The sequence below is a fragment of the Anopheles cruzii genome, chromosome 2, assembly GCF_943734635.1.
Source record: "Anopheles cruzii chromosome 2, idAnoCruzAS_RS32_06, whole genome shotgun sequence".
Classification (NCBI taxonomy): Eukaryota; Metazoa; Arthropoda; class Insecta; order Diptera; family Culicidae; genus Anopheles; species Anopheles cruzii.
This window is the reverse complement of record NC_069144.1, coordinates 44103481-44119938: the sequence shown is the minus strand read 5'-3', so window position 1 is coordinate 44119938 and position 16458 is coordinate 44103481. Positions and strand designations below refer to the sequence as shown.

Below are 16458 nucleotides of genomic sequence, written 5' to 3'. Positions count from 1 at the left end.
AAGGGTGTGACAACGCCTCACCACAAACTGCATCGACGACTGCAGGCTGCTGATCCAGTGTTAAGACCTCCGCTGTCACTTCCGTCTACTGGTTGTTCCACTGAGAGAGTTCCACATCACGACGCGGTTCCACCAAGAACGTGCTCGTGGCCGGGAAGGTCACCGCCGTCGCCGCCGCCGCCACCGCCGTGAAGTTCCACGCAAGAGATCGATCGACGCTAATTTTTCGGTACCTTCCATTTCTGGTACCGGAGAGGTCTTGCCCATCTACGGGCAAGAGTAGCCAAGTACCGGGGCGACCCAGCCAGCCAGCGTTTGATAGCGAGAAACAGGTTTCCTTTTCTCGGAAGGCCAGACCACGCGAGCCACCACGCAGTTGGGCGTTGAGACAGCATAAGTATCGATCACGAGCATAGCGTGACTGGCGATCGTATCGTGCCATCGAATTCAGTCACGGGGGAGCTCCAAGGAGCTCGCTTCAATCGTGGCGGTGGCCATCAGCTGCAGGCGGCTACAGGAAGTCGCTTGTCAATGGACGGCGACGTCATGGCTCATGTTTCAAAATTGCACCACGCCACCGCGGTGCGAACCCATAAATAGTGCGTCTCAGCACCCCAGACACCCAGAGAGCAGGTCAGTTTCTGCGTGGAAGCCCATCTTATCGTCCAACGGCATCTGGGAATGTTTCCGCTGTTTTGTGTCCATTCATGCACGGAGTTGGCGGTGTGGGCTAAGGAAAGACGACTTCGCTAGCCTTTTCGTCGCCCGCTTCGCGCACTCTGGGTGGTGGGCACGAAAGTGCTAAAGGTCAACATCCGGTCAGAGCTGAGGCCACGACGGAGGATGTTAGCCGTAGCCAGTTCGCGGTCTGCATTCCGCCTGCGCAAATGACCCGCCGCCGGACGATGACGATAGCCGATGACCGCCGCAGCGCCTGGTAGGAGATTTAACATGTGGATCTTCATCTTTGCGTTAGCCTTTTAGTGGCCGATCTCCAGCAAACCGGGATCCCAGAGGGAGAATTAATGGACGGCTAGGATGGTCTGCTGGGCGTGGAATTAGTTTTGCTAATGGGAGTTGCCAGTTCGCCAACGGGAACATGTTGGGGCGACCACTCCATCCATTCTCTGGCTGAATAAAAATATGCTTCACCCGGGCCTTTGGTCTGCTTCCTTGTGGTGCACGAGCTCCATCTCGATCACTGATCGGCCTGCAGATCATTAGACGCCCGGGTGGGGAAATCAAAACAAAGTAAACCAAAAAGTCATCTCTACAAACACGTGCGGCTCTGGTCATAAAGTGGAAGCAGGAAGGGATAGAACTAACCCATGTCAACTGTAGGAAAGAGATAAAATAACGTAGCAATAGCAAAAAAAGAACGCTAGAACAAAAGGAGCAACGCAAACGGCACGGCGGCACGGACTCAGCAATGCAGGAAATAAAAACAAAGAACCGAGAGGTCCGGCACATGGAGTAGGCAACAAGGATGAGTCAACCCTTAATTGGCAGCATGCCAAGTGTTAATGCTATGCGCATACTGAGCAGCGGGTGTCGATTGGATCTCGTCGTCCAGAAAAGGGGCCTCGGGCCACTAGAGGCCACAACCCCCACTAAGGAGGAGGGTCACAGGTTACCGTAGCCATAAATCGGTAGCTCTCCTTGGAGTGCCTTTCTCGTATCGGTTTGGGACACCGGTAGTGCTCGTTTAGCCTGACCTTCTGAAACGCCGAATGTAGCAACCGACTTATGCAGTGAGTGAATTTCTTCAAGAAGAGTTTCTTCAAACATTGTCCACGCTTTCGCGCTGCCACCGCAGACCAAGAGACGCGTTGACTTATCGTCGAGGATCAAATATTCCACGATCGTATTTCGCGTGCGATAGCATTCCGGCTCTCTCTCTCCATCGGATTACCAACCCGGTAAGAGTTCGCGCTTGTGGCGATCATCTGTAATTCTAAACCCTCCGTCCAGTGTTCTCCGTTGCAGTTGCATCTCGCGGATGCATTTGCCCAGCGAACGAGAAAGAGAGCGAGAGAGCGACTTGCCCGTAGCGAACGAGCAACACAAACAAAACGAACGATCACGCACGATCGTTCGCGGGCCACCGAAGCCCCGGCACTACTCCACATGTGACAAAGGAGCTGCGGATGCTGTGGTACGGTCCTAGGTACTATGATGCTGGCCGGTGTCGGTTGGGCGCGCAGAACGTACCCGCGGATTAGTCCGGCTGAGACCGTTGGCGCGATCGGTCGCTTCGTCTCGATCCGCGAGTTCGCGTGTGAGAGCAAGACAGAGCGAGAGAGAGAGAGCGCGAGAAAGAGAGACGCCTGGAGAACCCAGAACCGCCACAAGGAAGTAGCATTGCGTCAACGGCCGCCGGTGTGTTTGCTTCCCGAGTGGAGCAAAAAACATAAACGGTCCCAACAGTGGTGCGGTGCGGTGGGGTCGTCTTCAGATTAACGGACCGTCTCTGCTTGCGTGTGTGTGTATCTGTCCGATTTTTATTGTTTAATCCAGTTCTGCGCTCGATCGCCGCGAGTTTGTTTATCCTTCCGAAAGCATTCTGAGGTGGTGGTTCCGAAGTTCGCGGTCACGGATTCTCTCTCTCGCTCTTCGGTGAGCAAAGCCCAAATCTCGGTGGCGCCCCAAGTGAGGGCCCCAAGTGTGCCAATATTTGTGTGGCGAGAGTGGGGTCTCTTGTGGTGCCGGTTTACGGAAGACGAACGCACGCCGCGCGTGAGATATCGCAGCGCCGCCAGCCGCATCTTCCGAGCCGAGGTGGTTCACCTGAGAGCGCGAGTTTGCCGAGGGTTTAAGACAACACACCCGCGGACGGTGGCCCGCGCCAAGGCCTAATTGGGTGCTGATTGTAGCTGCCGCACGGTCGGTTCAGGTCGGTTAAAGATAATTGTACCGCGGCGACCGACCGAGCTCCCGTGCAAAGGCTTCTTTATCCACGCACAGACACACACCGCACACCGCTACTGATCTCGTAATCTTCGGCCTTGAAGAAGCACCTTCAGCAGTGGCTGCCTCAACCAGCACTTTATTGTACCGACTCAAACGTTATCCGCCGAACGGTGACGAACTCTCTCGCGGGTTTCAGCGCGTGTGGTTGTGTGCTTGGGTCGTACCCGATAATCGCACGTAATAATACTAATAACACAGAAACGAAACGCGGTAACTATGAGCAGAGAATTATCGCGCCATCTGGTCGCGGTTGCGATCGTGCTGACGCTGTGCTGCGAAAGTGTCTCGCGGGCGTTACAAGACTCCGCGACTGAGGCCGATGCTGGCCACCACTACCAGCAGCAGCAGCATCAGCGAAAGCACCACCACCACCAAAGGCATCGGGCGCAGTCCGACCGCAGGAACCAGACGTCCTTAGGCCACTCGGCCAGCTACGCGCTAATAAGTGGTCCTGCGAGCGTTAATCGCGGAAACGATTACGGCGTACGATCGCTGATCGAGCCTCACTTTCATCACCACCATCAGCAGCAGCCGCAACGGCCCGGGCATGGGAGCCGTCAGGATACTCCGCCCCAGCATCGACGCCATTCACGGGGCGGACAGCATCACCATCAGCCGGCCGGCGGAACGATCCCGAACGGATGGGGTAGGACGCTGGTGCAAGAGTCGGAAACGAAGCGGTCCCCCACGGGGGGAAGCGCATCGTCTCGTCCCGTGAACCGAATGCTCACGCGAAGCGTCATCAGTTCGGGCGGAAGTCGTGGGTTGAACAGCACGAGGTAAGCACCGAACGGATTACCGTATTTTACGCACTTCGAGACACTCGCCACAATATTTTCGATTGAACAAGAGAACAATCAGGAAGTGTGCAAAAATGGACTAGAAACTGTTGTCAACTGGATAGTAAAGTAATTCGAATCTACTTCTTCGACCATTGTGCCATCACGTAACGCATTCTGTACGTTTCGCTTTTATACACGTACCTTCCAACGGTCGTTGGCGACACAGTGACCGTGTCTCATGTTACCAAACATACGGTACGGGCTTCTCGACATAATCATAACGATCAAATCATGAATTGTGGCCACAAAGTTCGCCGTGCTGCACTTTATGCCATTCGCGCTGTTTTATTTCTTCCTCCTTCAATGAAACTCCATTTTGCTGATCCTCGACCCACACGTGCCGCACGTTCGCCACGATCGCTTAGAGCAACATTAATGCAACTCCTGCGGAGATGATCTTCGCGCAAACGGGTTGCGATTTGACGATGAGGTGGTTTAGTTCTTTTGAACTCGCTCCATCTCTGTGTGCCCCGAGATGCCAGCCGATGATGGTTTCTGCTTCTTCCGCTTCGCTGAGCAAAACGGGGAAAAATTTGCTAATTAAAAGCAAACCATAACTCAGCGCCACTCGGGCTGCAGAAAACCACGGCGGTCCTGGTGCCACCCAGCAGCAGAACCACTTTCATTGTGCCGGCGAAGAACTCGAATTTATGCGTTTTATTATCTGATGAAGATGGCAACGATTTTCGGGCGCGCTTTCGTGCCGAGCAGAAATCGGATTTTTGCACCATCTCATGCCGTGATGCAAAGTATGTTGGCCTCTCCTTCGGTTTTGCTTCAGCTTCCAGCATCTGACGAATTGTTATGGCGTGCGAGAAGCAACGCCTTGACACAACTCGTTTGTCTCAAGCGATGGTTTCAGGAATGGCACCTCAAGACGCCCATTACAGGAATGGTTCTTGTCAAAAGCCCCGTTAATGTCCCCGATCAACCTGGATCGGCATTGCCATTAGCTCGACAAACAGTGCAGCTGCAGGGAAGTTTGTCTCCTGCTGGCAATATTGCAACGCTCTCAAGACGCTGCGATCTCCAGTTGCACGCAGTTTTTAATAACTTCCTTGAGGCATTTTCATGGACATTAGCTTCAATAATCCCTTTCAATCTCAAACAAATGTTTCACTTCTCCGATGGGCGAACGTTTACTTCCCGATGTGACTCAGATGTTCCATAATAGCATCCACTCGATGTGTTGCCATCCCCATTACAACAATCACTCAACACACGTTCGACATACCGACCAAATCGGCCGCATGTTTCGCTCTCCGGAAGGGAGTTACACAGAAAAAAGGGGGATAATTTTCCTTCGCATTTCTCAGGCTTCGGCATGGGAAAACTTCACCCATCACGCATCAATCAATTCCCCGCCAGAACCTCCGCTCCCTCGTTGCACGGCCCCCTCCTGCCTGCCGGGAGCGTTCCCGTTTTGAAATTAATGAATTATGGAAGCAATAAGTCACCAGCGCACGATTGGAGCGTGTACATGGGTACACCCTGAACCCGAACCCTGCCACGCACATTACTATCGACAACGATACCCAATAAGTCATTAGTTGTCAGCAGAAAAGCGGTGGCAATTGGCCGCGCCACGCTGCGGTCGATGGATTCGCCACATGCTCCGTTCGGGGCGCCCACTTTATCGTAATCACGATTTATGTAGGGCCCCGAAAAAGATTCTTGCTCCTGAGAACGCCATTATGAGTATGATGGCCAAAACGGCGCCTCTCGTTGCGCGATTTTTATCACCCTTTGGTCCCGGTTTACAACTCCACTCCACGAGGACCGTGTCCTGCAAATGAGGCGTGCAAAATTATTGTGCCACATTCCGGCGGCCACGATGCAACGGCGGCCCCGGCGAGGGGAGTCGTGTGTGCATAAATTCACACATCACAGGTTGGTCGGTCACGCCATGAGTCACACGAGTCGGTGGGTCGGTCGCTGGCGATACGATACGCACGCTAGACGCCGACGAACTTCCGCCTACCCAGGCCCAGCCGACCATTCGCGCGCCCGACACTGTCGACACTTTCGCACGCGTCTTCCTATTAATAACTGGCCGTAAAAAGGTGTGGCGGGCCCGCGCACCCGGGGGTGACCGGAGGAAACATGTGTTCCGAATGTTCCGACAACCTTCGGTTGCAGTCCTTCGGTGGCAAAGGGGAACACCATCTCGTCTATACCGTGCGCCATCGCCGTGCGGCCAGCGGAGATTTGAGCGCGTAATACTCAATCGGAGGGTTTCCAATTTTAACGGACAATTTTTGGGGTTTACGTCAAAAGTTGGAAATTTACGATGTTCCCGGTTTTCAAATATTTCTCTTCATTTAAACACGTCATAAATCAATCTCTTACTGTCACTAGCTGAATGAGTGACATTATTCAACGTTACACGCCGGAACCGCGCGGCGGATAAGAACATTATTCAGCCAAAACGCCAACAGAAAATGACGACTGACGAAAGAGCGAAAAGGATAGACCTGCTAAACTGCTTTTTCTATTCACACCTGAGACCACTTATCGCCACTCTAGCACCTTCCATCAGTCACAGTAAATTATTCAATAACTCTACCTCACGTCGCTTCCTCATTGTGTCGAGAACCCGAAATGGCCAGGTGCTCTGGTACGTCTTTTGTCAAATAGGTCCTGCCACGAGGCCTCGCGAATGATGCTGAGCTACCTTTATGGTGCTCGACAATCTTCTTCTTGGGCCTAAAAAGTACGGAGTAAAATGACACTCATCCGTTGAACGTTTCTTTTATGAGTGTGGCCGCCCATTTGCATACACGGTGCGCGGGCTTATCAACGATATGAGGCTTTTATTGCCTTATAAAGCTACCGAGGCAGCTCGTCACGCTACCTCCTCCAGGGCCACTTACTGCATCCTGGCGGTCCAATTTGTGTAAGCAAACTGCAGTTGTAACGACTCACGATTGGAGGTACATGGGGGACCGACCCGAGGACGGCCGACGAGGACGGGAAACCAACCTCAAGAGCACACGAGTGATGTTCTTAAAATAATCGGCCAATGGACCCACCGAGAGCCGCCTTCCGTATCCTGCGCGCGTTCCGGCGGAGTTGGCTGCATCGATGACGCCATTACGGGGTGAATTATGTGAAGCCGATCGCACCACATGATTGATTGTTGTTTGCAGTGTGCGAATTCCTTCGGCGTGCGGCAATTTAATGCTATGCCGGTTCGCCCAGAAAAATCCTTTTCTGTGTGCGTGTGTGTGCCGCACGATGCACCTCGTGCGCGAAGGGCACCCATAAGCTGTAAACTATGCAAGGCACGCCACACCGTACGCGTGTTCAATGGCTTACTTAAAGTTTCCTGCCCGCCCGAAACGAGGCTTAAGAAATTGTTTTCCGTTCCCAACCACGGAAGTGGCTGCCAATTGACGCACGCTTTGCAATTTAGTGGCAAAGTGTTCGAGGCTCGAGCACTGGTCGGCCAATGCCGGATTTAATTGGAACGTTATAAATTTCTAACGTCCTTTAGCCACTGATCGTTACGATCTGGTGGCATGCAAATTCACATTAAGAATTAATTAGGTGAAGGATTGATCATCTTCTGGCAAAGAAATGCATATCCAATCAAGAAGGAAATGAAGTAATTTAGTAAACCCTGATGCATATCTTGGTAATTCAGTTTGCTTTATCGTTCTCGATCGACCAGAATTATCGCATAACAATTATCCTTTATTTGATTAAATTTTTTCCGATATTCAAACAGCAAATCAAGCTCCATTAGTCTCGATCAAATCGAATCAAATGCCTTCGTCTTGGTCCGATCTTTCGCCGATCGGATCGTGCCAATTGTCACGCGCGTCACATTCACGGCAACTTGAACTTCAAACACTGGCCAGCCGTTGGTGCAGCAACGGCCAACACTTTGACCGCAGCGCTATGCAAAGCGTGATGCAAATTTATTGTCTGCCACTGCGGCTAGACTAGACCGGGCATGGGTGGCAAGGACCTTCTCCGCCACGACTGCGGGCGCCCACGAAGTGCCCCAAAAGATCAGCTTACCGAGCGCGCGACGACGATGATACCACCGCGCCGGTGATCATATTTCATTTATTAATAAAACACGCGAATAAGAATGAAACCCCTTTCTTGTGTCGGCAGGCGACAGCGTAGGACCACCCGATCGACGATCACCGCCCTCCTCGAAAGGTTCGTGTGATCTTTTTCCGTGTGATTTTCTTCGGATTCATTCGACCAAACATTTATCAACTTCTCGCTGAAGCTCGCTCCGATGTAGTTTGCGCTCGGACGAACACGGAAACATACCGTGACCACATTATTTCTGCAACATAATTTTCCACACACTCAAACGGTCGCGCCCCGACCCTGACCGAATGGCGGCAGCACACGTTGCGTTTAGATTTACAAACTGGCGGAATGTTTGTTATTATTGCTCGGCTTCGCTTTTATAATTATGGCCTCTTCGAACTCGCTGGCCACCACAGCCGCGGTTTGGTGTGCGTCGGGAACCTTCGCCACCACAGTCTCACCGCACAGTGCTACCGATTATCACGATCGCACGTACTTTCATAAAAATAAACACACAACACAACACATTTCACATTTCACACGCGACTAGACGAGCCGAGGGCAGTGCTACTTTCGCCCGCCGGATGGCGACATAATTTGCGAAATTATCGGAGAGCCAGGAACGAAGCTCGGACGCGCGGTGCATCGTTTTGCAGTCGCGCCTGGAAAGGGACACCGGAACCGGAACCAGCAACGGAGCGGGCTCCGGACACAACCGCCGTCGGCCGGATCTAACCGGTCCGGGTTAATTGACGATCAAGTGCGGACTAAGGATGCTCGCGCGAAGAAGAAGCACGCGAAGCTGGCGGAAAAGGCCTTTTCCTCGCCGTTTTTCAATTGAGCGCGTAATCAAGAGAGAGCGCGAATGGCACGAGATTGTTGGTGACATGAAAATCAGTCCACGATCGCGACCGTGCAAGAAGTGAGAAAGTGTAAAATAAGCGCCCTCCGGATGCGAGAATTCTTTATTTCGAGACACACCCGAAATCGAGATTGAGATTTGATTGCGCGCTGTGGCCGTGCTTCTAATTCATCCACTCGAATGATCTGTCTCTCTCTCTCGCGCGCGCGCACACACCTGCGGATAAGATTTGATAATTAGGATCTTCTTTAAGAGGGTTCTCTCGCGAGTTCACGCGCACCAATTAAAGTACGATCTCTTAAGATCGATGGGCGCGAGAGTGAACCCGATCGGTCATCTCGTCGCTTCGCTTTCCCACACAAAAAATGCCGTCTTCGCACGGTGGCCAGCACGCGGCCGGCGGGAACCGGTTGAAAGAATGGCAACCCACCCCCCCCCCCTCGGTGATGGGGGGGGAATTAATTTATTTCCTAAAATTAGCAAACCGATCTTAGATCGGCCACCGCCACCACCGATAGATAGTTTCAGCGGAGCAAAAGAACCTTTTGCGAGGAGGGCCAAAAAAAGCAGAACTGATGCCACAAATAAAACAAGAACGATCGGATCGAACGCTAATAGAGACATTAGTGGACGGGAAGTGCACATTATTCTCTTCGCTTATGCTTTTGGGGGACCATTCCCATTCGCCGAAGAATGGTTTCCGATTTTGTTATGGTAATTTTATGCGTTACAAATACGTTCTTTTAAATCCTTGAGTGAAATGGGTTGTTTACCATATTTCAGAGAATGGTTTCAACTTTTGAAACATCGAATATGAGGAAAGATTCGCCTCGTAGTCCAAATCATTGGAATTCTCGGCGATTCTCGTTAACCGACGACCTCGAAGAATGATTAACTGCGACCGGGAAGTGCCTTTTTCTCACTCCTTTTCAGTAACTACACACAAAACGGCTAATGATCGTGCGTTTCTTTATTCGCTCGTTAACGCCTGCAGATCATCACTCAACAAGCGATCGCCGTTGTTTTTGTTCCATTATTTACGTCCCCTTCGTAAACCCTTTTTTTATGATTGCAGCAAAAACGTGTGTACCGTTTACGTGTACCGCAAGTCGCTGGTCAAGACGCCCTTCCAACCCTGCACCGATCTGGCATCCTGTTCCGGCATGCGGTAAGTTTCCGACACAAACGATCGCTTGCCACCATTCTCACCGTACGATCTTCTACGCACAGCATCTACAGCTACCCGATGGCAAAGCGGGAAGTTTGTTGCCGCGGCTGGGAATCGGCGACTACCGTTTCGGAAGGATGCTTCAAGCGTAAGAACCACCCTTCGGTTTAGTGGGATCTCTGTTTGATTTTACGGCACTGTTTCCCTCTTCTCGATCGGCAGCCGTTTGCCAAACGAATTGTCGTAATGGCGGCCAGTGCACGGCACCGGATCGCTGCTCGTGCCCGAAAGGTTTCACCGGTGCACTCTGCGAGCTGGACGTAAACGAGTGTAAGGAGCATAAACCGTGCGATCAGACCTGCTACAATACCGAAGGTTCGTTCTACTGCGCGTGCCGCGAAGGGTTTATGCTGCACAGCGATCGCCAAAGTTGCCGCAAGATCGGTAAGACCCCCCGTCACAACGCGCGAACCATCGATTTCAGACCCGGGCTCGGGCTCGCGTTTTCCCCTTTGCAGACGAAACGAACGACATCGCCACGGAGGCACGCGATATGGAAAACGACGTAGATTACGACAGTCTCGACACGCGGTTAACGAAACTCGAACAGGCAAGCCGTCGGCGAAGGCAAGGCGTTCGATGAATCGATGCTAATTGGGATCCACTTTTTTCCGATTTCGCCGACAGATGATTTCCCGCGAGGAAAGGAGATCGTTCGGTGAGAAACAGGAGCTCAACAAGAAGGTCCAGTACGCGATGGATGCCGTGTCGGTGCTAAAGTCGCAGGTGGCACGACTGGTACGTCACGCTGCCACGTAGTTGAATGCATCAGCCCCCCTCTCATGGGACCTTTGCACCACCTCTGCTCTGCTTCCCACAGACGCAACGGATTTATCCCTCGACGGAGTACGGAAAGCGGCCTCGGTGAGGACGGCTCCGGCTAACCAGCCATCCACCGGCGTGCTATGTTTTAGAATGAAAGTCTTACATTTATTGTCCTTAAAATGCTACAACTCTATCGGGATGCCTGTGTTCGTATGTGTGCGTGTATGTGTGTCTTATGTGTGTTTTTGTCAAAGAAAGAAGATAAAAAATAAGCATAATTCTAAGATATTCTCCTGCGCTCCTGCGGTCCCTCGTTGCACTGTGTCGCGCCCTTACGCTCGATGACTCCGAAACGGTCGGCCCTCACTCGGACCAGCTGCTGAAGAGCTCCGGGTAGACGCTGTTCTTCCAGTACTCCATCGCCTTCTGCAGGTTCTTCACGGCGAACGGCTTGTTGAGGTTGAACGAGTGCATGTACAGATCGCTGTTGGTGTCAAAGTTCTCGTGCGCCACGCAGATCACGCCGGCCGTCTTGCCGTACATCAGCATGTGGATCTGCATCTCCATGTAGTACTTCTCGTTGATGCTCCCGTCTTCGGTGAGGTACTTCTTCGAGTGTTCCTCCGACCGCGGGCACTTGATCTCGACCACGTGCGACTGCGAGATGCCGTCCGGGATGTCGAAGATGATCGGGTAGTTGGCGTTCATCTTGATGCGCGGGTTCTCGTAGGTCGTTTTCGTGTACTCCTCGAGCCGCTGGCGGATTAGGATCTTTCTGCGGTGCACGGCCGGACTGATCTCTTTGTTGCACCCGAGAATCGATTCGTACAGCAGGGGCTGGGCAACGTTCAGGTTGACGCAGTCGAACACCTTGGCGCCGGTGATGCGCCCGTACCGGAGCTCCTGGAACCAGGCGTTGCACCGGGGCGTAAACTTGACCTTGTCCTGCAGTGTGGCGGCCGACGACGAGATCACGGCCTGGGCGTGCTCGAGAAACTGGTTCGCATCGTACCGGTTCTTGACCGCACACATGATCAGCTCGTGGATCGACAGGTTGGAAAACTTTTTGTTCACCGCCGAAAAGTTCCACCGCAGCGGACAGTCGATGTCGTCCTTCTGCAGGCCGTGCACGATTTCGCGGATAAAGTTTTTCGCCTTCGTCTTGTTGAAGTCCGGTTTCGGACCGAGCTGTTCCAGTTCGGTCACGAGCGGGGTGCGGAAGTAGCACTCCCGCTCCTGGTTGCTGCCAATCTCGTTGCGGTTGTGAAGCCACAGCAGAAAGCTCAGCGAGTGCTGGCAGCATCCCAGCCCGTCGCAGTCCCGGCAGCTGACCGCTTGGATGCGCTCCCGCTGCTCGTCCACCTCCACCGACAGCTGGTAGATTTTGACCTCCGTGCTCTCGCCGTCCTCTCCCGGGCTGACCGTGTGCAGCTGCCCCTTGACCGTGCAGATACATTCCTGGCGGTGCACCTGCACGTACCCGACCGAGTCGTCGTCATCGTCGCACTTGCTCGTGGTAGCCTCTTGCCTGTGGGTGGGAGGGAGCGAGGGGAGGAAACGACAAATAATTCGACTGCACTGTCGCTGCACTGATATCCTGCAATTCGGTGTGTCTCGCCGCCCCAGGCCCGCGGTGGTCTGTCGCGGATGACGGTCGCCAAACTGACATCTGGATCTGCCAGATTCAGATTGACATTCGCCAAACGACAGCCCAAAATCCGTTGGCGACTGGCCGCCGCGGGGTCAGCGACTGGCCCGCGCGTCGGCCGTTTGTGCGTCTACTTACAGTGCTTTCTGCTGCGCCTCGTTGGCGCAAACGGTACGCATAAGGGTCAGCACGTAGTCCCACAGCATCTCCCTCGACACGGGCGGCAGGTTGCAGGAGTAACCCTTCTGATAGCCCGTCTCCAACAGTTCCTCCGCGTCGCTCGTTCGATCCAGCACAAACCGCATATCTACCTCCATAGCCGAGCCGCGCACCGCGACCACTTCGTCAGGAGCCTCCGCACGCAAACCGTTCACCGATGGTCGGGACCAGTGGGGGTCAATGGGACCGGGCGGACACTTCAATGCACAGTTCGGGGGTTGATGGAGGATGAGATTTGTTTACCTATCCAACGCTTTCGTTTCGTCTGTGAAAGGTCTGAGTCGTCGCGTCAAATTCGACGTTTGACACTGCGGCGTTGGTTTTCGAGGCTGTTCGCGGTGTCCCTTTCTAGCCTCCTTATCTTCCGTCGCGCTCACACACAGCAAGCCAAGCAAATTGCGAAAAGTCATGGGCGTGCGGTTTGGAAGGGTCTCCGTAATGGAGGCAGAAAGTAGTAGATTTAATAAAAAAAATACTCGGTTTTAAGATTATTGGAAGCGAGTTTATATTTATGGAAAAACAATAATCGTTTGATACTATACCGTGCCGATAATAACCCCGGCCGATCGTCTCAAGCCCATGGGCGTAGTTTCGGAGGGCGCGACTATCCTGGAAATCGCGCGCGGCGTCATAACTGTCACTTTTGACAGCGCTGCACTGAAAACCCAAACAAACACAACGATTCGATTCTGAAGGTCTTTCTCAATTACGGTGTGAGCAACAATATTTATTTGCGTTCTTTGTTTCCCTTCCATCCTAAACGTTTGATAACGCACCTCACGGATCTTGATCCGGAACTGTAGTGCAATCAACAACGGGAAGTGCACAATGGATGACGATGGCGAGAGAATCTCGCTAAAGATAGCAGAGTTATCGATCGTGAAATTCAACCAGACCATCCCACAGTATCTAGCCGTACTGCAGAACCACAAATGTAACATTGAGAAGGCTGGCTCGCTGCACCTCTGGGACAAGGTGAAGCGGGAACAGATGAATGCTTCGCGTATCGTAAAACAGATCAAGTTCATGCTGGTGGAGATCGACAAGGTGCGCCGCCGGGTGCGGGCGGACGATCAGAAGAAATTCGATGAAGCCATCGAGGAGGTGAAGAAACGTTCCTACGACATCATGGCAGAGTACATCGGTAAGCGAATTTGGGCCGGTTATGCCAGTGCGCCAGCTTGATCACGCCATTCTTTGTTCTCTCCCAGCGATGCAGCAAGCATTACGCGAACAATCGCTTCGAGATGCGCAGTTCGAAGATGAGGTAGCCAGTGACAATATCCCGTACGGTTCGGAACGGCAACTGGCGTACGTGCCGCAGATTTCCAGCACTTTCAACAAGGCCGAAACAGAGTTGCAGGAGCGTGAAGAGTGTCTCCGGCAAATGACTGCGTTACAGCGCGAAATGGAGGATATTCAAGATCTGTACCAGAAGGTGCACGTATTGGTAAACGAGCAGGGCCAATCGGTGACGCAAGTGGAGCAGAACGTTGAATTGACACACATCGAGGTCGAGGCCGGTGTGACGGCTCTGCGAAGGGCGTTGGCGTACAAGAAGGCCGTCTACCCACTGGCCGGTGCCTTGCTGGGTACTTGCATCGGTGGACCGATTGGGCTGGTGGTGGGCCTGAAGGCGGGTGGATTGGCCGCCATCGGTGGAGGTTTGGTGGGCTTTGCCAGTGGAAAAATGATCAAAAACGTCGACGATGTATCGGCGAACCGTGAGGTCGAACAAGAGGAGGCGCTAGCGAGCGACAGTGCCACGGAAGCGATAACCGGAGAGCCCGGAGATCAATTGCTCGTCGCCGAACAGCCGATTGTGTCGCGCACTTGACAATTGCTGAATCGGTGCACCATCCAGTAAGGCTTTCCGTATGCGCGCACTATTCCTGCATAAGCATGCTTCTGTACATAGGTCGTTGCTAAAGCTTGCTTCTAGGGAGTAATCCACGACTAGCTTCGCCGGCGATATACGATATTAATGTTGTTAGAACTTAGGTATGTGATTACGAAGTAAACACTGTTTTATTACGTTTAAAATATTACAAACGACACCGATCTTGATTCCTTACATGGCGTTCTTCCACGCGCACGTCTTGTCGATGTAGTGCATTCGTTTGCCCCGGAACTGTCGCTTTTTAGTGATCTTTCCTTGCTTGAGCTTCTGCTTCCGTTGTTCCTTCTTCGGGTTGTACCACGCTGGGTAGCTGCCGAACTGGTCGCGCTTCGTTTTCTCATTGTACACATGCTTCACTTTCGTTTTCTCGTTCACCACTTCGATGAACTTATCATCCGGAACCGCGGAGACTTGTTTCAGTTCTCGCTTGATGAGCTCTTCCTTCGTCTCCTTCTCGACCAGTGCCAGTTCCTGAAGCGAAATAGAGAGAGTTCAACGGCGGTTAATTCTGTTCGCGTGTGAAGTCAGCCGGGTTCTACCTGATTCTTTTTCTCCTGCTCCGTAACATCCTTGATCTTGTCCATCAGTTCCATTCCGTCCTCATCGATCAGGCCGAGAGTCTTTTTGAGCTTCTTCAGCTCCTTGCCCTTGTTCTTCGCACGGCGAATCGCGTTGTTCCGATTGCGTCGCTTCTTGCACCGGGCAGTCATTTTGTGGCCGCTTTTCTATCGTCTGCAAACAAAACTCGAAGACGAAGCGGATCCGCGTCCACTATACGACCAAACAACGGATAATAACACCGGAATTTACGACGGAAATTTACCAAAGAACACGAAAACGTGTGCTTTGGTTCACGTCGTGTTTTGAAAAGAAATGGAGCTGTCAAAACACTCATGACATTTTGTTTCGAATCGTTTGCTTAGAATATTTGAAGCCCGTGGCCTGTTGAAATATTTCGTAGCCATTTGGAAACTTTTCAAGCCGTTTAAATTTACAGTTATTATCCTGCCATGTCTTTTTTTTTTGGGATCGCAGCGAAGGTAAAAATATTTCTTTACGCATGTGGCATATCAACTCATAAGAACATTAAAATAGAACAATGGATAACAGCAGGAAATTGTAATAAATGCATTTATGATGGTCATCTACCTGAATTTTGTGACATAATTTTGGATTTAGGAAACGGAAGTAAACTGGAAAGGCAATTCGCGGGATGAATAATAAAGTCGAATCGTACACTCAAGACGTAGCTCAATCTCGGGCAACCCTCGAAAGAATGTTGCATTATGGATTGTTTCCTGTCTGCGCGTTCGAAACGTTCTCCTTGCAAATCCTTGTCCACTCTAGACCGTCAACGCCCATCGCGACGAACCCGTCGAAGATTGATGGATGTGGAACGGTTTCGTTCTTTTTCTCTTTCGTGCACCGCCACGTTTCCCAATTCTCTCTCACTCTGACCTCACAGTCACAATGGACCCGGTCAGGGTAGTTGCGGTTCCCGCCTCTGGCCTCACACACATTTAGGGGTGCCTTCACTGGGTGTACCCCGGAAGGGTTTCTTTCCCTCTCTAACGATTGCTTAAATTATGCGACCCTCAACCAATCCCGCGAGGGCGAGTAGCGGAAGCGAGGGAGAAAAAAACTTACACCCCCTCAGCAAATCAGGGGGTGGCGAAAGATGGGAAAAAATCAGATGCAAAAAAAAACAATATGGCCGCCTTCCGCTACGGCTTTTCCGCGCACTGACACGCACACCCGAACCGGCGATGGGGAGGGATTTTTCTTTGCAAACACCATTTTCCGTGCACCCAGTTTCCTCGAGATTCTTTTTTTCTCCACTGCGCACCGGCCACGTACTGGTCAAATGCCACGTACACCGTTGCAGGGCCTTCTGTTTCCTTTCGACTCTCTTCGGGTGTATTAGTTTTGGCCACAGGCAAAATGAAGAAGGCATCATATCCTTCGGAGCGC

At 52.2% G+C, this 16458-nt stretch overlaps 4 protein-coding genes across 5 annotated transcripts; 2 read left to right on the top strand and 2 right to left on the bottom strand.

Moving 5' to 3' along the window:
- The first annotated feature begins 3186 nt into the window (after positions 1-3186).
- Positions 3187-10934, top strand: LOC128277497 (epidermal growth factor-like protein 7). The gene is made up of 7 exons (XM_053015960.1): positions 3187-3749; positions 9803-9895; positions 9958-10043; positions 10118-10339; positions 10414-10505; positions 10583-10693; positions 10776-10934. The coding sequence occupies exons 1-7, from the start codon at positions 3187-3189 to the stop codon at positions 10821-10823; spliced, it is 1215 nt and encodes a 404-aa protein (XP_052871920.1). The 3' UTR covers positions 10824-10934.
- On the bottom strand, positions 10490-12757 carry LOC128277496 (uncharacterized). The gene is made up of 2 exons (XM_053015959.1): positions 12507-12757; positions 10490-12248 (listed from the first exon to the last, which is right to left on the bottom strand). Exons 1-2 carry the CDS (start codon positions 12683-12685, stop codon positions 11084-11086), a joined length of 1344 nt encoding a protein of 447 aa, XP_052871919.1. The 5' UTR covers positions 12686-12757; the 3' UTR covers positions 10490-11083.
- A 540-nt stretch (positions 12758-13297) lies between these two features.
- LOC128277288 (syntaxin-17) lies at positions 13298-14956 on the top strand. Its single transcript, XM_053015730.1, has 2 exons — positions 13298-13731; positions 13799-14956. The coding sequence occupies exons 1-2, from the start codon at positions 13416-13418 to the stop codon at positions 14422-14424; spliced, it is 942 nt and encodes a 313-aa protein (XP_052871690.1). The 5' UTR covers positions 13298-13415; the 3' UTR covers positions 14425-14956.
- LOC128277289 (protein LLP homolog) lies at positions 14592-15341 on the bottom strand. 2 transcript variants are annotated; one of them, XM_053015731.1, is made up of 2 exons: positions 15027-15341; positions 14592-14958 (listed from the first exon to the last, which is right to left on the bottom strand). In XM_053015731.1, the coding sequence occupies exons 1-2, from the start codon at positions 15195-15197 to the stop codon at positions 14659-14661; spliced, it is 471 nt and encodes a 156-aa protein (XP_052871691.1). In that variant the 5' UTR covers positions 15198-15341; the 3' UTR covers positions 14592-14658. The 2 variants fall into 2 exon arrangements, with proteins under 2 accessions (XP_052871691.1, XP_052871693.1); XM_053015733.1 differs by having other exon boundaries at positions 14592-14940.
- Positions 15342-16458: the final 1117 nt, after the last annotated feature.